Source organism: Mus musculus, chromosome 5 (genome assembly GCF_000001635.26).
Source record: "Mus musculus strain C57BL/6J chromosome 5, GRCm38.p6 C57BL/6J".
NCBI classification, from domain to species: Eukaryota; Metazoa; Chordata; class Mammalia; order Rodentia; family Muridae; genus Mus; species Mus musculus.
In genome coordinates, this window is record NC_000071.6 from 70,808,261 (window position 1) to 70,830,970 (window position 22,710).

Genomic DNA, 22,710 nt, shown 5'->3' on the forward strand with positions numbered 1-22,710 from the left:
CACGGGACATTCTCCAAAACTGACCATATAATTGGTCACAAAACAGGCCTCAACAGAAACAAAAATATTGAAATTGTCCGATACAACCTAACAGACCACCATGGATTAAGGCTGATCTTCAATAACAACATAAATAATGGAAAGCCAACATTCACGTGGAAACTGAACAACACTCTTCTCAATGATACCTTGGTCAAGGAAGGAATAAAGAAAGAAATTAAGGACTTTTTAGAGTTTAATGAAAATGAAGCCACAACATACCCAAACCTATGGGACACAATGGAAGCATTTCTAAGAGGGAAACTCATAGCTCTGAGTGCCTCCAAAAAGAAACTAGAGAGAGCACACACTTGCAGCTTGACAACACATCTAAAAGCTCTAGACAAAAAGGAAGCAAATTCACCCAAGAGGAGTAGACAGCAGGAAATAATCAAATCAGGGGCGAAATCAACCAAGTGGAAACAAGAAGACCTATTCAAAGAATTAACCAAACGAGGAGTTGGTTCTTTGAGAAAATCAACAAGATAGATAAACCCTTAGCTAGACTCACTAGAGGGCACATGGACAGCATCCTAATTAACAGAATCAGAAATTAAAAAGGGAGCCATAACAACATATCCTGAAGAAATCCAAAACACCATCAGATCCTTCTACAAAAAGCAATACTCAACAAAACTGGAAAACCTGGACGAAATGGACAAATTTCTAGACAGATACCTGGTACCAAAGTTAAATCAGGATCAAGTTAACGATCTAAACAGTCCCATATCCCCTAAAGAAATAGAAGCAGTCATTAATAGTCTCCCAGCCAAAAAAGCCCAGCACCAGATGGGTTTAGTGCAGAGTTCTATCAGACCATCAAAGAAGATCTAATTCCAGTTCTGCACAAATTTTCCACAAAATAGAAGTAGAAGGTACTCTACCCAACTCATTCTATGAAGCCACAATTACTCTGATACCTAAACCACAAAAAAGATCCAACAAAGATAGAGAAATTCAGACCAATTTCCCTTATGAATATTGATGCAAAAATACTCAATAAAATTCTCACTAACCGAATCCAAGAACACATTAAAGCAATCATCCATCCTGAACAAGTAGGTTTTATTCCAAGAATGCAGGGATGGTTTAATATATGGAAATCCATCAATGTAATCCATTATATAAACAAACTCAAAGACAAAAGCCACATGATCATCTCATTAGATGTTGAAAAAGCATTCCACAAGATCCAACACCCATTCATGATAAAAGTCTTGGAAAGATCAGGAATTCAAGGCCCATACCTAACATGATAAAAGCAATCTACAGCAAACCAGTAGCCAACATCAAGGTAAATGGTGAGAAGCTGGAAGCAATCCCACTAAAATCAGGGACTAGACAAGGCTGCCCACTTTCTGCCTACCTATTCAACATAATACTTGAAGTCCTAGCCAGAGCAATTCGACAACAAAAGGAGATCAAGGGGATACAAATTGGAAAGGAAGAAGTCAAAATATCACTTTTTTGCAGATGATATTATAGTATATATAAGTGACTGGAAAAATTCCACCAGAGAACTCCTAAACGTGATAAACAGCTTTGGTGAAGTAGCTGGATATAAAATTAACTCAAACAAGTCAATGGCCTTTCTCTACACAAAGAATAAACAGGCTGAGAAAGAAATTAGGGAAACAACACCCTTCTCAATAGTCACAAATAATATAAAATACCTTGGCGTGACTCTAACTAAGGAAGTGAAAGATCTGTATAAGAACTTCAAGTCTCTAAAGAAAGAAATTAAAGAAGATCTCAGAAGATGGAAAGATCTCCCATGCTCATGGATTGGGAGGACTAATATAATAAAAATGGCTATCTTGCCAAAAGTAATTTACAGATTCAATGCAATCCCCATCATAATTCCAACTCAATTCTTCAACGAATTAGAAAGAGCAATCTGCAAATTCATCTGGAATAACAAAAAAACCTAGGATAGCAAAAATTCTTCTCAAGGATAAAAGAAACTCTGTTTTAATCACCATGCCTGACCTATAGCTGTACTACAGAGCAATTGTGATTAAAAACTGCTTGGTATTGGTATAGTGACAGACAAGTAGACCAATGTAATAGAATTGAAGAACCAGAAATGAACCCACACACCTATGGTCACTTGATCTTCGACAAGGGAGCTAAAACCAGATCCAGTGGAAGAAAGACAGCATTTTCAACAAATGGTGCTGGCACAACTGGTGGTTATCATGTAGAAGAATGCAAATAGATCCATTACTATCTCCTTGTACTAAGGTCAAATGTAAGTGGATCAAGGAGCTTCACATAAAACCAGAGACACTGAAACTTATAGAGGAGAAAGTGGGGAAAAGCCTCGAAGATATGGGCACAGGGGAAAAATTCTTGAATAAAACATCAATGGCTTGTGCTGTAAGATCTAGAATTGACAAATGGGACCTCATGAAACTGCAAAGCTTCTGCAAAGCAAAAGACACCATCAATAAGACAAAAAGACCACCAACAGATTGGAAAAGGATCTTCACCTATCCTAAATCTAACAGTGGACTAATATCCAATATATACAAAGAACTCAAGAAGGTGGACTCCAGAAAATCAAATAATCCCATTAAAAAATGGGGCACAGAGCTAAACAAAGAATTCTCACCTGAGAAACACCGAATGGCTGGGAAGCACCTGAAAAAATGTTCAGCATTCTTAATCATCAGAGAATTACAAATCAAAACAACCCTGAGATTCCATCTCACACCAGTCAGAATGGCTAAGATCAAAAATTCAGGTGACTTCAGATGCTGGCGAGGAAGTGGAGAAAGAGGAACACTCCTCCACTGTTGGTGGGATTGCAAGTTTGTACAACCACTCTGGAAATCAGTCTGGCGGTTCCTCAGAAAATTGGACATAGTACTACTGGAGGATCCCACAATACCTCTCCTGGGCATATATCCAGAAGATGTCCCAACTGGTAAGAAGGACACATGCTCCACTATGTTCATAGCAGCCTTATTTATAATAGCCAGAAGCTGGAAAGAACCCAGATGCCCCTCAACAGAGGAATGGATACAGAAAATGTGGTACATTTACACAATGGAGTACTACTCAGCTATTAAAAGGAACGAATTTATGAAATTCCTAGGCAAATGGTTGGACCTGGAGGACATCATCCTGAGTGAGGTAACACAATCACAAAAGAAATCAAATGATATGTACTCACTGATAAGTGGTTATTAGCCCAGAAACTTAGTATACCTGAGATATAAGATACAATTTGCAAAACACATGAAACTGAAGAAGACCAAAGACCAAAGTGTGGACACTTTGCCCCTTCTTAGAATTGGAAACAGTCACCCAAGGAAGGAGTTACAGAGACAAAGTTTGGAGCTGAGACAAAAGGATGGACCATCTAGAGACTGCCATATCCAGGGATCCATCCCATAATTAGCCTCCAAACGATGACACCATAGCAAGAGTTTGCTGAAAGGACCCTGATATAGCTGTCTCTTGTGAGACAAAGCCGGGGCCTAGAAAACACAGAAGTGGATGCTCACAGTCAGCTATTGGATGGATCACAGGGCCCCCAATGGAGGAGCTAGAGAAAGTATCCAAGGAGCTAAAAAGATCTGCAAGCCTGTAGGTGCAACAACATTATGAACTAACCAGTACCTCGGAGCTCTTTACTCTAGCTGCATATGTATCAAAAGATGGCCTAGTTGGCCATCACTGGAAAGAGAGGCCCATTGGACACACAAACTTTATATGCCCCAGTACAGGGGAATGCCAGGGCCAAAAAGTGGGAATGGGTGGGTAAGGGAGTGGTGGGGAGGGTATGGGGGACTATTGGGATAGCATTGGAAATGTAATTGAGGAAAATACGTAATAAAAATTATTTAAAAAATAGAGACATCTATGAGTATTGATGCCCAGGAATGTGTGTAGAAAACATGTAATTTTCTACCATAGTCCAATGAGAGAATTAAAATAAAAAGAGTTTGATACATAATAATGAATACACCTAAGGTTTAGATCTTGAATTCTAAATACCCATTCTGAAAACCAAATAAAAGTACAAGAGAACTCAGTGTTCTTGGAGGATGAGTGAATTCTAGTTCTAGGTCAAGATGAGCTGGAATGTCTGGTGGGATGAAAAGAGATCATGAGCTTATAAAACAATAGGCACACTTACACAAACAAAGGGAACAAATTATAAGAGGCTCCTGTGGGTGACAGTTTCACATTGCACAATACAATGAATAATGACAATGATGGATTATGAAGTGTAAGGCAACATAATTGCTCATGGTCTTTGTTGATGATAGTAATCATAGGTAAGCAATTGCAATAGGAAGAGCCACCATACCTTATGATATAATTACAGTCAATATGCATAGAATGAATAATGACAATATTGAGTCTGTTTGAAAAATAGGACAGTAACAAATGACTCACTGATGATTCACAAATAATGGACAGGACTGTGCTGGAAACTTTAACACAATTTTAAAATAAATTAGTCAGTAAAGGGGAACATAGCACCTTTTAAGTAGAAAAAAATTGGAAGATTTGATACTTAAGCATATTAATAACGTTAATATCACAAGAAATAAATTGGACTAGGATTGACCAGTACCACATCTTCCTGAAGCAATGTACTGAAAGGCATCAGATCACTGCTGTGGGATTCTAGGCAAAAAGATTACTACAACTATATTAAAACTATTAGGCAAATTCAAACTTAGGGGCACTTAACTAGCCAGTGCTCTTTGTCTCTTTCTTTACATTAAACTATAGTTATCTAATTTTCTACTGTCTCTTCCTTTCCTTGAATCCTTCCTATGTACTCCACCTTGCTTCCTGTTGAAATCCTCAATGGAATGTCTGTATTCAATTCCTCCCCTCATGGCTCAGAGCACTCTGCTACAGAGTCAGTGGTGAAGCCAGAGTGGATGGAATGCCAAAGACCCCAAGGCCCTCAAGACACAGCATAGATGGTTTAGATATGAACTCAGAAACAGACTGGGGCAGCATGCACAGAGCCAGAAGGGTCTGAACCAAATGGGGTCTTAGGGCTGAAGCAAATGAGGTCCTAGGGGTGCAGCAAGAGGAGGGCACTGGGCCTTATACATAACCCACAAGCTATTTCTGACTGATACCAACTATAAACACATAAACGAACAAACAAATATGTAAATAAATGTACTGTGTATATGTGTGTGTATGTATGTATGTACATACGTATATATGTACATATGTATGTACATATGTATATCAGGCTTCATTTTTCTTCTTTTCCTTTTTTCCCCTTCTTTTTGAATTTCTTTACAGGTCTTCGGACATATAGTTTGGTTTACAGTTTGGGATTTATCTGGGATTCTTGTGTGTGCAAATATGTATATCTCTGTGCCTATATACATTTCCTCTGCTTTTTTATTTAGTTGCTTTGTTGTGGTCTGATTTGCTCATTTTGACTTATTTTATTGGATTTTATTTTATTATCATTGCTTGGATTCATGTTTTCTAACAAGAGATTGAAAAAGTGTAAAACTGCATAGGAGAGTAAGGAGGAGTGATATAGATGTGTATGTGCCTAGTCATATAAGTACCGTCTGCTTAGAATGCTTAGTGTCTAAAGTTAACTCACATATGCATACATATGTATACATATTTTAGAGTGTGTGTGTGTGAAAGAGAGAGAGCGAGAGAGAGACAGACAGACAGAGAGACAGACAGAGAGACACAGAGAGACAAAGACAGAGAGACAGAGAGACAGAGAGAAAGAGATTTTAGGGTTGACTGCTTCATTCTGAATAACAAAAGAAGACTGATCTTTTTCTCTATTAATTTACTAAGGTCATATAAACACAAATACTGCAGGATATCAAAGAGACATAAGGTTAAGAGATCTGATGTTTAAATAGTAGCCTTGGGTCAATGTTCTTCTCTTAATTTCTCTTAAACTGAGTTTCTAATGTTAACAATGCAGATTATTGAAGCATACATACTGATTTTTATTGTGTCAATTTTAATATGAAATTATTTAAACAACCTAGGAAAAGAGATAATTCATAAGTACTAAAATAGTCTAAAGCAAGAAATCCAACATTTTACAGCAGTGAAGTGGTTCTGCAATTATTCACCACAAAAAAAAAAATGGCAAAGAAATAACTGGACCTCATAGAAAAATAAAATTGAAAACTTACTCAAGATTTTTCATAAATAAAACAGTATTTTAATAAGAAACAAATTGTTAATAAAATGAATAATAAATGGAAAATACTAAGATCTCAGGAGCATTAAAATACCAAATTATAAAATACAAGTATTTAAGATGAATAACTTAAAATACAGCATATTCATTGTAATGATTATCATCCAAAGTTGTACACAAGTTTGAACTTTGCGTGTAATCTACTAAAACTTTTATGTATTGCAGATATTTCGCTCAAATAAAATTCTTTTCCAACATAAATTTCCTAAGGTTTTCTTTAAATATTTAAGGAAGTATGTACATTCATGTTAGATATCCAGAAAATCCATGTGTGCTTCACACTGGGGTAAACATATGAATAGATGAAAGAATAGAGAAGCTGCACCCTAAATTTTATATATATATAATTTAAATCTTGCCTAAAAGTTTTAAAGGATGAAAACGTACTTGTAGAAAATACTGATAAAATATGTTCCTTATCAGAAAATATTTCAAGTTTTAGGGAAATAAAACCCTTGCAATATAAGAAGAGAATGTAGCAAGGAGCGTATCTTAAAATTTTTACATAAATACTATCATTCGTCTATACAACTGAAATGTGAATTAGGCCTCTTGGGTCAGAAACAAACTGAAATTATTGTACAATTTGCTCACGTCCTGTCATGCACTTTTTTAATGGAATTGAAGTAAATGGTCATCTTTGTGAAGATAATCACATCTTTATATTATTAAAACAAGTGCCCAGTTATTGCAAAATAAATAAGTTAATCAATTTTGAGAACATATACAAAATTGATTTTATTGCTATAGACTGATTGGACATTCTAGGAAAATACAATTACTATTCTTAAAATATTAAAGCAAAACTGTTTTATTTAATAATATTTTATTATAGTTTTAAGGAAAAATAATTTACACCATTAAATGTAATAAACTCAGGAAATTCTTTTAAAATGTATGGATTTCATTGTTAACTGTAATTTAAGATCATTTCAAGTAATGTTTTTGTAAATTTTTATTTGTTTATTTGGTTTTGCTTTGGAGTTAATGTGAGAACCTTGTGAGATAATTGTTCTGTTAAATGCAGACATACTTGCCAGGGCTTTAGAGACACAATGCTGAACAGGGTTGATTCCTTTAGTAACTTTGCTATCATTTTTTATAGTCCTGGGTTAAAAAGTGTGTTCCTTTGCCAGAAATTTAGAACCTTCAATTATTTTTCAATACCATCACTTTATGATTCTCCTTAGTCTTCCAAAATTTTTCAACAAATCTCCAAGCTAACACCTTTTATAGTACCAGTTGACACACAACCACATTAAAAGTGTTTGTTTTCTGTTTCCTCTCTGACCATGAACTCTAAGATTCTGACCACAGAAACTAACAATCCTCAGTAATAATAATCGGGAACATTCTTTGGATATGAGATAATAACTAAATTCGCATCAGTGAAGTCATCAAGACCCAAGATTGATACATCAGACTTACCGCCTATATCTGGACGAAGTTTGTTATCATAACCTTGAAGCAAAGAGTTGAGGATTTGTGTGATATCTCCTTCATGAATTTTTGGTGCCAAGACCCATGTTTTGTTCATAGTTAAATCTTCATCATCTTCATCATCTGCTTTATCGACACTAAATGATTCAAAGAGAATGTTGTATAGAAAATGTTTTATCAGAATGTTTGTTTATAAATATGTAAGTTACTCGAAAATTGTAACTTATATGGTAGTATAAAATAGGGCAAACATATACATTACTTTAAATTGTAATACGTTACAAGGTAATGCTAAAATAATAAATACATTAAAAATAATACACATTAAGCATGCTAAACCAAATACTGAATGTCTCTAAACTGCTCATAACATAGAGATTATTCAATAAAAGTATGAATATTGCTCCCTAGACTTGTTCAGATATAATACCCAAAGTTGTTTGTGGTGGCTTGGTATTGTCTACAGTAAATGGTTAAAATTAAAAGTGAATAATCATAAGGAAATTTATAATAGTCTAGTAAAATATTGAAAACATGAGTATATTACAAGAATCAAGAGAGAATATAGAAAAACATATTATTAAACAAGAAGTAAAAGTTTGTATTTCTAATCCTTTCATTAAAACCAACCAGACCAAACACTCCAAGGCAGAATTAGAACTAGAAAAAAAGAATTAGCTTTATAAACTTTCTCTTGACTCATGCCCATTATCTATATCCTGTCCTTACTCTCCTCCTGACACTTAATATTTCCTCATCTCTTTTCTGTAGTGTCCTCTTTTCTGCACTGTTATTCTGTACTTTTATGTGCATTTGGTTTCATCTATACCTATAAACACAGATACATTTATATAAGCATAAGCATTCAGTTTATTACCAAATAGTGGTAGAGACATTCAAATAAGACAGATATAGATGGCGGGAAAATATGTATTTATGGATTAAAAAATAGAAAATAGAAGTAATTGATTTTTATTACAGAGAGCTTAACCACTCTATTCTTCTTTAATGGAATCATTATAGACTTGGCAACAGACTCTATTTTATTAAGTCTTTAGTTAATCGGTAAAAAAGGTCCAACACCTAAACCTAACATTGAAAAACTCAAGGAAATGTGCTGTTCTAAATTACATCAGTTTTATCTTGGTATATTTATATCAATATGCACTATTAATAATATCTATTACTGTGGACATGAATTGTTAGTAAGTACATACCCTGTTTTTGTAAATTTAATGGGTGTGCATTTATAGGTTATATGTTCAGTGTCCTCTGATAACCCATAATTAAAACTTTGATCTCCAGCCTGAGGAACCACCGAAAGGTAATGGGATCTTTGAAGACAGATCCTAATGGTGCAGTTATCTAATTGGGATATGCTTTTGAACCTCATTGTGGACCACCAAACTCTTTGTCTCTCTATCCCCTTGCTTCCAGATATCAAAGAGGGTACACAAGCTGTACACTATTGCTTTTACCTCTCTGTCATGTGGCTTTACTAACCAACACAATGAAATCAACAATTACGTGGTAAAACCTGGATGAAATCAAAATCATGGACCCAAATGAGAATGTTATCCACATGCATTGATTTTACTGTTATTTTTTTTTTACAGTACAAAATGGTGAGCAATACAACATTAAATAAAACACAAAGGGAAGCTTAATTTTAAAGTATTTGCTTTCCTAAATCATCTCTGCAATGATTCTGATATTTTGAGCTTTTAGCTAGTTGTATTTAGTTTCTTTGCAATGTGTTTGCTCTTTTCTATTTAGGCACACTTCTCAGTCCAATAGCTTCTAACTTGGTCAGTTCTTCCTGCAAGAAAATTGTGGGAACTAATAAGGGGCCTGGGGAAGGGGTGGGAGTTCCACTATGCTCTGGACAGGCAGACAAGGGAAGGCTGCCAGATGCTTTCCACTCAGCCCCCAGAGGGCATCCAAGCCTCTGACCCACTTGACATGTTGTGTGGGGGGGTTGGGGGATGGACAAAGGGCAGCCAAACCTGGGTGCCCTGGGGCCACACCCTGTAGCCCCAGGGTTATGGGAGAGAGGGAAGAGGGAAGAAATGTTCCCACACATGCCAGAGTAAGCACAGCCTTGATGAACAGAGACTGTGTCTATGGTTTTAGAGCTTTATTGTAGAAAGGCAGGGAGAAAGAGAGAACTGAGAGATAGGGGTGGCTAGAGAGAAAGAGAGTAAGAGGGGGAGAGGATAGGGGAGGAGAGAGGAGAGGAAAAGACAAAGAGAGAGGAGTGAGAGAAGTGACAGGTAAGAGAACAAAGGAATGCAAGCGCAAGGAGGGGCTGAACAGACCCTTTTAAAGTGAGCTGCTATCTTTTCTATTACTAGGTAATTAGGGAGGAGTTTAGCCTGAAGGTCAGAAGCTTGGGACATTACCTATGTGATTACTAGCCATGCTTCTCCTGTGGGGGTTGTGGGGGGCAGTAACTTAGACAAGAGTCAGAGTTCCAGGAGACATGAGAGAACTCCTTCCATCCCATGTAGGTAAATTATGACCACCGGGTCCCAGGGTTCAGCATCTCAGCTTGACTGGAGACCAGCCTGTCTGTGCATAGCCCAATGCCCCACAGAAAATTATACAAACCTTGGCCTCATGAACTAATATTTGACTCTTTAAAAGGTTTTAAAAAATAAATTATTAATCACACCCAAAACAGAAAGTCCAATATCATATAAATTTAACATGGCAGATAACTAGTTGTATAAAAGAGTACTTCACGTTTTCAGTCCAAGAATGAGTCAGCATGAACAGGCTGTAACAGAACTATAGTGGTTAATAGCCTAGGTTTGTAAGCCACAAGCATTTCATATCAGTTTGCCACCAACACACTTTAACCTGGTATTTTTCTATTTATAAAGTCTTTTTGGTCTTCATTTCCTATCTTAGGAAACAAGTAGACACATACTTGTGACTCTTGCCTCCGATTATTTTCTCCAAACTTTCATCAGTTTCTCTCACTAAGACCACATCCTGTACCCAGGAAGATTTAGTCTGATCTTTGTCCTTTAATTTTATCCTACTTAAATGATGATGAAAAAACATTAATAGAATGTACATAGGAGAAAAAAAAACTTTAGGAAATCTCCTTTGTAGATTCACAAGGTAATTGACAGAGCACAGCTCCATGCTTCTGCCATTATCTGTATTCTAGTACATTATCGATGGGGGAACAGCACCTGAGGGATTAGTTGATTTGACTACGATCTGTTGGTGGATCTAAGATTCTGACAGTTGCACTACAAAGATAACGAAATTCTGCTTTCATTGAGGGAATATTTACAAATGAAAATGAAGGCTTTCCCCTACACTTCAAATAAAGCAAAAGCTATTGCAAATAGTAAAAAGATAAAGTTTCATGAATATTTAGTTATTAGAATCTTATACAAGTGTTTTATTGCTTCAATGGTCTTTTATGTATTTTGCAATTTGTGTTTATATATCCTTATGTTATTTACTTAAACACATCTCATTGTTTTCTCTAAAATAAATAAGTATACACTTAGGCAAACCAAGACATTGACAACACTGAAATTCTAAGAATTCAGGCTAGTGAGACATCTTGGAATACAATTATTGTAAGTTGGTAAACATATAGAGGCTGAGAAATTGTTAAAAGGCTATCTAAGGAAGTGAAAGATCTGTATGATAAGAACTTCAAGTCTCTGAAGAAAAAAATTAAAGAAGATCTCAGAAGATGGAAAGATCTCCCATGCTCATGGATTGGCAGGATCAATATAGTAAAAATGGCTATCTTGCCAAAAGCAATCCACAGATTCAATGCAATCCCCATCAAAATTCCAACTCAATTCTTCAACGAAATAGAAAGGACAATCAGCAGATTCATAGGGGAAAAACAAAAAACCTAGGATAGCAAAAGTCTTCTCAAGGATAAAAGAACCTCTGGTGGAATCACCATGCATGACCTAAAGCTGTACTACAGAGCAATTGTGATAAAAACTGCATGGTACTGGTATAGTGACAGACAAGTAGACCAATGGAACAGAATTGAAGACCCAGAGATGAACCCACACACCTATGATTACTTGATCTTCGACAAGGGAGCTAAAACCATCCAGCTGGAAAAAAAGACAGCATTGTCAACAAATGGTGCTGGCACAACAGGTTGTTATCATGTAGAAGAATGCAAATTGATCCATTCCTATTTCCTTGTACTAAGGTCAAATCTAAGTGGATTAAGGAACTCCACATAAAACCAGAGACACTGAAACTTATAGAGGAGAAAGTAGGGAAAAGCCTCAAAGATATGGGTACAGGGGGAAAATTCCTGAATAGAACAGCAATGGCTTGTGCTGTAAGATCGAGAATCGATAAATGGGACTTCATAAAGTTGCAAAGCTTCTGCAAGGCAAAAGACACCGTCAATAAGACAAAAAGACCAGCAACAGATTGGGAAAGGACCTTTACCTATCCTAAATCAGATAGGGGACTAATATCCAATATATATAAAGAACTCAAGAAGATGGACTCCAGAAAATCAAATAACCCCATTAAAAATGGGGCTCAGAGCTGAACAAAGAATTCTCACTTGAGGAATACTGAATGGCAGAGAAGCACCTGAAAAAATGTTCAACATCCTTAATCATCAGGGAAATGCAAATCAAAACAACCCTGAGATTCCACCTCACACCAGTCAGAATGGCTAAGATCAAAAATTCAGGTGACAGCAGATGCTGGCAAGGATGTGGAGAAAGAGGAACACTCTTCCATTGTTGGTGGAATTACAAGCTTGTACAACCACTCTGGAAGTCAGTCTGGCGGTTCCTCAGAAAATTGGACATAGTACTACTGGAGGATCCTGCAATACCTCTCCTGGTATTATATCCAGAAGATGTCCCAACCGGTAAGAAGGACACATGCTCCACTATGTTCATAGCAGCCTCATTTATAATAGACAGAAGCTGGAAAGAACCCAGATGCCCCTCAACAGAGGAATGGATACAAAAAATGTGGTACATTTACACAATGGAGTAGTACTCAGCTATTAAAAAGAATGAATTTATGAAATTCCTAGGCAAATGGATGGACCTGGAGGGCATCATCCTGAGTGAGGTAACCCAATCACAAAGGAACTCGCACAATATGTACTCACTGATAAGTGGATATTAGCCCAGAAACTTAGGATACCCAAGATATAAGATACAATTTGCTAAACGCATGAAATTCAAGAAGAATGAAGACCAAAGTGTGGACACTTTGCCCCTTCTTAGAAATGGGAACAAAACACCCATGGAAGGAATTACAGAGACAAAATTTGGAGCTGTGACGAAAGGATGGACCATCTAGTGATTGCCATATTCGGGGATCCATCCCATAATCAGCTTCCAAACGCTGATACTATTGCATACACTAGCAAGATTTTGCCGAAAGGACCCAGATATAGCTGTCTCTTGTGAGACTATGCCAGGGCCTAGCAAACACAGAAGTGGATGATCACAGTCACCTATTGGATGGATCACACGGCCCCCAATGGAGGAGCTAGAGAAATTACCCAAGGAGTTAAAGGGAACTGCAACCCTATAGGTGGAACAACAATATGAACTAACCAGTACCCCGGAGCTCTTGTCTCTAGCTGCATATGTATCAAAAGATGGCCTAGTCGGCCATCACTGCAAAGAGAGGCCCATTGGACTTGCAAACTTTATATGCCCCAGTACAGGGGAACCCCAGGCCCAAAAAGGGGGAGTGGGTGGGTAGGGGATTGGGGGTGGGTGGGTATGGGGGACTTTTGGGATAGCATTGGAAATGTAAATGAGGAAAATAAATAATAAAATTATTTAAAAAATATCCCTTGCATGTCTCAATAGATGCTATAGAGAAGGAATTGTTTGGTAGGTAAGAAAAAGCTGCTGAATATATAAGTAGATAGCATTCTCTTGAAACACAGATGCAGTCAAATCTCTCAGTCAAGTCTCTCAGTAAATCTCTTTTTTACCCTTGCTTGCATGGTAGACTTTGATAAACAAAAACAAACATTTATAGTGAGTTATATTCCCCTATCAATATGAAGCACAGAAAAGTGATCTTGTTAATATTATAGAGCTATATTCTTCATTTTATCTCATAATATAGAAGAAATTTCATTAATTCTAATTTCAGAACACCTTCCTTGAAGCTATCCAAATGAGTTTCAGAATATTTGTTAAGTATTTTAATATCATGTTGGTCTTACTTGGATAATTAAAAATACAATTTTTGAAACATAATTTTTACGCTCTAGTTATTTAGGTCTTGTAAACAGTTTGGAGATTACTATAAAATTGACATATTTTGGGCAACAATAGGAAGTAAATACTCATTACTAAATTTCCTTTACTAACATTAGAAATTTTCTGGACTCATTCTCAAACAAGTCTATAAGCAATTTAAATTTATGTAAATGTAACCTCAATGAGTCTTTGAATCTTGATTATGCAATTTTCCTAATTATCAACTTTGGTAATTAATGATTTCATTGTCATTATCAGCAATTGTGCCTACTAAATACCAATTGTTTTAAGGAACTTTGCCTGCTTTTATCTGTGGTGGTCCTTTTGACATGTTATGTCATCTAATTTGCATTAATTCTGGGAAAACACATACATCACTACCTCATAGATAAGAAAGGAATTGATTTACAGGATGCATTATGTGTTTAAAAAAATACAAAGTGAATTTATTTTTTGTTTCTAAAACCTTATATAAGCTAAAATTGTGTCTTCTGAAGTTTTCTTAAATAACCTAGTTTAACTCTACTAAAGATGGTGGGATATAGATTTGCTTCTTTGTAGGAGATCACATAACATGGTATACATGAAGCTTATTGAAAGATGTAAATCTAGAATACTTCCTTCTGCATCTTTTGGTTCTAAGAAGGTTCTAAAATAATAACCTCAAGGAATCACACTTCTGCAAATGTGAATATAAAGGAATCACACCTTCTCTGTGAAAAAGGCTTTCTAAGGAGACTGGTCTCCAACACACTGTTTTCATTCATTTATGGAGAAATTACCATGTATTTATATTGTGTGAAATTCTGGAAATGCAATGACAAATAGCATGATATTCCTGACTTAGTGAATATTTCCTAAAATGGAGCAGATATAGTCAAACAAATAATACTGAAAAACATCACACACAACAAGGTTTATTGAGTTAAGAAACAGCGGACATTTTATGAGTATGCTTTAGTAAACGATTAAATATTCACATAATAGATGATTCAAATGTAGCCAATTAATGCTTATAAATCATCTGAAAAGGGGGGTTAGGAACTTAGCCGAGGAGCTGAGAACTCAGGCAGGTGCCTAGTATGCATGAGGTCTTGAATTTAATCTCAAAAAGTACTTACCAAAACTAGAAATATATGGCATATGATCACAAAACTATATGAATATAACATTAAGCAGTTTGTTTATCATTTATGTATAAAGTGAGTCTAAGTATTTTGTGAGAAAACAGGTGACATGTATACTCAATATTTTATACAAGTGAAACCACAGATGTTGTTCTTTTTAATATTATTATACAATTTTTCAATATATAATTTATAATATTAATAGAGCATCTAATATAAAAGTATTCACAGCCTAAGAATGAACTTCTGTGTCATCTATACCAAAAAGTGTTCTGAATTGAATTTCTAATCATAAAAACTAAATAATTAAATGGAGCTTTTTCTGGGGAGAGATAGAATATTATTCTGTCGACTTAATTATCATGATAGACCTGAAATCTGCTGATAGATTCCCTGGCCTGGGAACATTGCTCTCCAAGTTATCCAGCTGAAGGCACCTGGAAGCAGCCCTGAGACTATACAGGCCCTAGTTACCAGCAGCTGCTCTCAGGCAATAACAGAACATGCAGGGGCAGTACTGCACCTATTCATGTTTGATGCTTCCCTTTCTTAGAAGAGCAAAGTATTCTCAAGACAGTCCTTCTAAACTTCATCTTCTTTTTCAAGTTTCACACGTCAAGCAACTGTTTTGCACGAAGCTTCTCCTGTCTATTCGCCCTTCTCACATTAACTTTTCCTATATTTTTCTCTCAAATATCTTTAACATGCCCTAGCTCATCTTGGCTTCTATACCCTACACTGAAGCTTCTGCATCTACAGTTATCTGTAACGAGTTACTAAAGAATGTTTTGATGTCATGTGTATCATATCTGCCTGAACACTTAATATGGTGTAATACAGGAAGTTCTCTGATGGCACGTTATTGCATACAGAAAGTACTTTGATGGCTACATAACTTTTTTTTCATGTAGAAAGTGTTTTTACCTAATATTTAAGAGATAATATAAGAAAAGACAAGTGGGTTTTTGTTATACAATCAAAAGAGGAGCCATGTTTAAACAATGATAACATACATGCGCCTAAAGCATATCAACCAACCACCATAAGCCAATTTTCATTCATAAGATGAAAATTCCTTAACTTCCCTCAGAACAAGCCTGTTTCAAATCTGTTGCTGTGGAATTATTTTTAAATCCCTCTCTCTTACAAAATGACCTACTTAAGATGATGAATTATAGAGTAACTCTATAGATAGTTCACATAAAAAGGGCAGTGTGTTCTAATTCTGACACACAAGGGTGTCTCTCCCATTAATCTAAGAAAAAACACAGTGTAATCCAGACCATCTTAATGAATTGCCCAAAGGAATGTCTCTAAACTCTAAAGGCTATTATCTGCCTGTTTCCCATGGTTTGAAAAAAAAAGGTTAAAATTTCAAGTGATATCCACTGACAGGGTCATAAATTTTACATAGCTATTCCCTATATATCTACTGGACAAGGACGGGATGGCTATTACTTATTGTACTGAGAATATATGGGAGAACATCTCTATGTAGTAAATATAATTCATATTTTGCTACTGTTACTTATACTTCAAAAATTTGGGATCAACAAATGGATTACTGCATCATCACAAGCAAAATTCCTATTCCTGCTGCTCCTACTACCACTGCTACACTACCTTTATAAAAAACACCAAATATGGCACCTTATATGATTATGGGGGGATTATGCTAACTCTGCTTTCCATAAATAAGAGTGAGCAATAGACATTAAATGCAACAGGATGACTGTACTTGGGCAAGAAACCTGAGTTGCCACCATTTAATATTTTCAAGAAAATAATATTTACTCAGACATTGTGACTACAAGTTTTGATCTTATTTCCACATCATGCTGTATATTTAATTAGCTGAACTTTTAAATATTGCCATGTCAATATTAGTAAATAAAATTTGCTAGATTATTTGGTATAATAAATAGTGTTAGTTTACTGAGCTTAAAAAGGCATAATGATTAAATACCCTTTAAAGGGAAAGTAGCTATCAAAATACATATTTTACATATTTTACTATTTTCATAAAACATTCAGTAAATAAAGCCCAGTTAAGAGTTCTTAACTTAATGAAAACGATGTAATTTATTTTAAATATAAATAAATATGAGTGACAAATAATTTTTTCCAAAGGTGCTGAATGCACACAGAGCCAGGGGTAAAATATTAGTTACATAAGTGTGAGGGTCTCCATTCAAATAAGTCAGGTAGAGCTGTACCATTCTGAAAGTCAGGCAAACATATGATGAACTAGGAGAATGAGACTGTGGTAGAAAGAAATCTGGTAGGAATTATAAAACCACAGATAATAATACAGTAGTCAACTATGTATGTATTCAGCAAGCATTTAAGGTATAAAGCAATCTACTTTACTCTCTCATTAATGCTAGAATACTATAAAATTTAATAATGTTACAGCTATTTTATTTTACTCTATATAATTTACCACTAAATGACACGCACATATTATATATTGGTAGATAAAATCACATAATTCATTTTGTAAATGTGAGTATGAAGTACTATGTAATCTCTATGAGTGCTAGAAAAATAGGTTACTGATAATGATACATGAGTAAAATAGAAGAATGCTGAATAGATATATCACCTATTGATTTGGACAAATTTACTAGACAACTGAGCTGTGAATTAAAGTCTAGCCTCAATTTTAATGCTACTTTATAAATGATGGTATCTTATTTACTATAACTATCTAGTGATTGCTATGTGTTTAGCATCTTTCTGGGTGATGAGCATAGAAGGAGAAATGCAATGAACCCAGACTAAAACTTGTAGAATATAGAAGGTTTAGATTATACATTAGTATTGGTCTGTTAATAAAACTGTGGGGCTTAAAGAAGTTATTAAGATTTTGCTCCAGATTGTTATTTTAGTTTACAGTTTATTTATTTGCAAATCTTTGGATGCTGGACAAATATTGTATTTTGAAAGGGTACATTGGTTTGGTACTCTCTGTTTTTCAGAAACCAAACAGAAGTAGGAAAATGAGAGATGGTTTCACAAGCACCACTGTTGCTGGGTAAGGAGACATCTCAAACATGAACTACACAGTAAGTATAGGGCTATACACATCTGTGGATCTAGAAAATGGCCCTTTCTATACTCATGGGTAAACTCTTCATGAAGACTCAAACAAATGGCTTGGCAGCAGATACAGGTCCTTTCTGGAACTGACTTGCCTAAATCAAAATAAAATAAAATGTAATTCAATTCAGTGAGGCTGAAAGAACAGCAAATAATAACAGCCATAGAACACACAGCTGTTTTTACTGAAGCAAGAGAGGTGTTGTGTCTTGACTGCCTGCTTACATAAGTGCTGTGGAGAGTAGCTGGGAAAAGCATAGTAATTATTATATTCAAAACAAAACAATGTTTTAAGGACAACTATTTTCCTGCAGGAATTTTTAAAGAGAAAACCATTCATCTTTTTTTTCATATAATGTATCTTGATTACACTTTCACTTCATCTAATCCATCCAGTCCCTCCCCACCTCCTTTCCCATCAAAGGTCCACATACTTTCTGTCTCATATTAAAAAAAACAAATAGAATTTGAGTGCATAATAATTTATAATAAATATAATACAATAACATATAAGATAAAATAAAGTCTAACATAATGGAATTGAACAAAACAAATAAACAGAAGGAAAATGGCTCAGAACAATGTATAAAAATCACAGACCTGCTCATTTCTCCATTCAGAAATCTGATAAGAACACTAAACTGAAATCCATACTAATATATACAAAGGGGATTTGATGCCTTCCTGTGAAGGTCCTGTGTATATAACACAATCTCTGTTAGTTCATTACATATTCTTTGATCATTGTGATTCAGGGGACCTTGTTTTCTTGATGTCTTCCATCCAGCTGGCTCTTCCAATATTATCACTTTGCCCTCTGCCAGGTTCTCTGAGTCCTGAAGGGAAGGATCTGATAGAGGCATCCATTTAAGGTCTGAGTGTTCCAGAGTCTCTTATTCTCTGAGTAAAGTCTGCCTGTGGGTCTTTGTATTTGTTCTCATCTGCTGCAGGAGGAAGCTTCTCTGATGGCTAAGCAAAGCCATAAAAAGGATATAATGGAATGTTAGTAGTAGTCATTTTATTACTACTACATTTTTTTCCTTTTAGAAAAATAGCATTTGGTTTTATCTAAAGTCTCCAGGATAGCTAGTCTTAAATCTTGGTTCTTGGTCACCCAAAGAATGGCAAATGTGTAAATATCACCACAATTCATGTAAAAATAATATGGATTTGATCAATAACATAACATAACATTCCTCCAAGATACATACACCTTCAGTCTTAGGAAAGTTCACAGAAGTGAAGTTGTATATAATTATTAAAATTTAACAGATCCTGCAAAAGATCAAATTTAAAGAAGGAATGGGCCAGAATGAATATTTTCCTCTTCAAGTTCTATATACATTTTGTTATCATGTGTCAACTAGGTGGTGTTTTCTTTCATTATATACACTATATTTGGATGATAATTTTGCCCCTTCCGAGTCCTCTCAAGTCATCCTTTGTCTCAAGCCCGCCCAACTTCACTTTTCCTCATGTTCTCCCTCATAAACATAACAACAAAAATCAAAGAACAAAAGGTCAAAATAAGTAAATAAAAACATAATCACACACACACACACACACACACACACACACACACACACATGCAGGCAGGCAGCATGATATCCATTTTGTGTTGGTAAGCTATTTCTGAACATGAAGACAGTCCTAAATTGTGTTGTAACACTTTGGAGAAAACTGATTTTTCCTCCCATAAATCTATAAAATAAATTGCAGTAGCTTCTTGTATGGGGTGGGAATTTGTACTTATTTTCCCTTCTTTATGCTGTGAGTCGATCTAGTTTGACTGAATTTTTACAAGTCTTGTGAATTTGCAGATCTTGTGAATTTGTACATGTTAGAAATTGTCCTTAAACCATTGTAAATTGGAAATATTTAAGTAAGATTTTCTGTGAAAGACAATGATAAGTGTGGAATAAAAAAAATTACACATAGTCTTCTATGTCTGAGGAAATTTTCAGATTAAAAAGAGGAAAGGAATTTATATACTTTTATATACATTTCTTAATCTGATTTTAACAGTTTCCATTCTCTTTTGCTCAAATGAACTAACTTGATTATACTCAATATTTTATGCTCAATATTATTTGGTGTCAGAATTTCTTTCTTGTAGATGTTCCTATTTAAAGAAAGAAATTAAATAGACAGAGTAAATCTAATTTATAAGGTCCTACCCATTCAATGAGACATGACTTTTGTCATGGGTAATCCTCATTAAGTCAATAAATCTCTGAAGAATAGTTTTAGACTCAGGCTTTGTAGCTGCAGGTCAATCTTATTCAGTCTATACTTCTTTACTGCTGTGCAGGTACACATCCATCAAGTAGTAGCTAAAGATGGACAATCCTTTCCCTATGGATCTTAGGAGTTGTTTAAACTGAAAGAAACTAATTTCTGTGAGACAATTATTACTGATCATCTCTCCTGGTTCCGGAACATGCTTTCTCAAAGAAAACGTTCAACTGTTGGGATTAGCCTCATTTGTTTTCTCAGGCAACTCCATTACCTACAGTATAACACTGCAAAAAATAGTATCTCTATTATTATTATTTTCTCCATAACTGAATAAATAGGCATGTGCCTAACAGAAGGTATCCATTATGGCCATTTTTACAATTAATGTACAATTAACTGCACATTTTACAATACCAGGTAAGTCTCTGAAAGACTTGAAGAGCTTTCCAATATTCATACTTCTAGTTTCAAGACAGAATTCAGCAGAAACTCTCTTAGATCTTGTTATTTCAGCTCATGGATCCTTGTACTTAATAATCAACACAACAAACACTGAAATACTGTAAAAATGCAGGGCATAGCACTCGCGCACACACACACACACAAACACACACACAAACACACACACAAACACACACACAAACACACACACAAACACACACACAAACACACACACTCCATTTTTAGAGTCCTGCATCCTAGTCTGAAGGTTTTCTAATGCATCCAGAAAGGCTATCACTATTTCCTTCATCTGGTCTGCCATCTTAAACTTTTGCTCTTCTAACAACTATCATGGATAATACTTTATATATTTATATAGTTTTGACTTATCTGATCATTTTATGTGAAATTTCAACCTAACCTTAACTAAGGGTATTATTTTTCTTATATTCAAGTCACATTATCATTCTAAAAATCTATAAATAATTAAACAAGTACTTAATACTGAATTTATTTTAATTATATATAAGACTTAGAGAAAACATATGTATTTCTATAATTATGTGTATGTCATATATATCATATTTCTATACGTACATACATTATTTTCCCTTACTCTATATTAACTCCAAAATAACAGAAAAAGTGACAAATCATTTATAAATATTTTATGTAAATTGTAAACATAGATATGGATTGCCTACACAAGTTCCACCTTTGATCTGCTGCTCATGAAACATTCAATAATCTTTTTATTTTTATTTCATCTTTGAGAATTTTAAGCAATGAATTTTGATAATATTCAACATCCTTTTCCAGTTCCACAAAGACCCATCCCCTTCCCTACCTAAATAACTGTTTCCTTTTTTCCCTTTTCAAGTCCAAATTGATCTGCTCATATTCTTTTGGATGTATGATCATCTACTGGAGCATGATCTACATAACAGGGCCAATTCCTGTAAGAAAACTGACTCTGCCTCTTCCTGAAACTATCAGTTGCCAATGGATCCACATTTGAAGTGGGACATCAAGCCCATCTGGGTTCCATCTGAGTTCCATGCTATTTTTTTTCTGGATTCATCTTGTGAATGCACAACATTTAAAGCTCTGCTATGTAAATTCCCCACTATATCTAATTCTATATATATAAGAATTTCCAGCATTTACAACTTTTACACCTTCTTCCATAATGTTCCTTGTGCATTTAAGAATGAGTGTGATACAGATGTTCAATTTATGACTGAGCACTCAACATTCCTTCATTCTCTGGATTTTGTCCAGTTGAGAGTCTGTGTTGTTCATCATCTAATGCAAAAGATACTCGATGATAAGTCATCGAGTCTAATGACATGTCTATTTATCAGAATAATGACAGTCTTGGGTAGCCCAACAGTGTATGCTGATGTATGTATGTATGATGCTGTATGTATGTATGATGCTGTATGTATGATTCGGTGGAGTTGGTCATAAATCTAACCACAAATGGATGGATATCTACTCTTATGACGGTTGTGTCACTATTATACAACTAAGCATGTCTCTAATGCTAGACTAAGTATGTTTCCAATGCTAGTAATTATTGGTACTTGGCAATATTGATGATTATTTTTATATTCTGGCTATACGTATTGATCCTTCTAGCACTATGAAAACTAGCCAATAGGTTTGAATCTTTCAGGTGAATTCTAATTTTATTTCTCTTTGTTCTATGACTCAAGCTTCTGGTATCTTCAGTGATAGGGTCTCACCAACCCTAGGTTGACCAAGATCATTGGTACTAATATGCAATATAAGGGGAAATATGGGCCTTCACTGAGCAACAGCTTCAAAACACAGTAAC

General features: G+C 35.1%; 1 protein-coding gene across 4 annotated transcripts in view; it reads right to left on the reverse strand.

Moving 5' to 3' along the window:
• Positions 1–22,710, reverse strand: part of Gabrg1 (gamma-aminobutyric acid (GABA) A receptor, subunit gamma 1) — a 91,571-nt gene that overhangs the window by 57,214 nt on the left and 11,647 nt on the right. For all 4 annotated transcript variants that reach the window (NM_010252.4, XM_006503738.2, XM_011240701.3 and 1 more), the window contains exon 2: positions 7,697–7,845. In NM_010252.4, coding sequence (NP_034382.2) covers positions 7,697–7,845 — 149 coding nt within the window. The remainder of the gene's footprint in view (positions 1–7,696; positions 7,846–22,710) is intronic.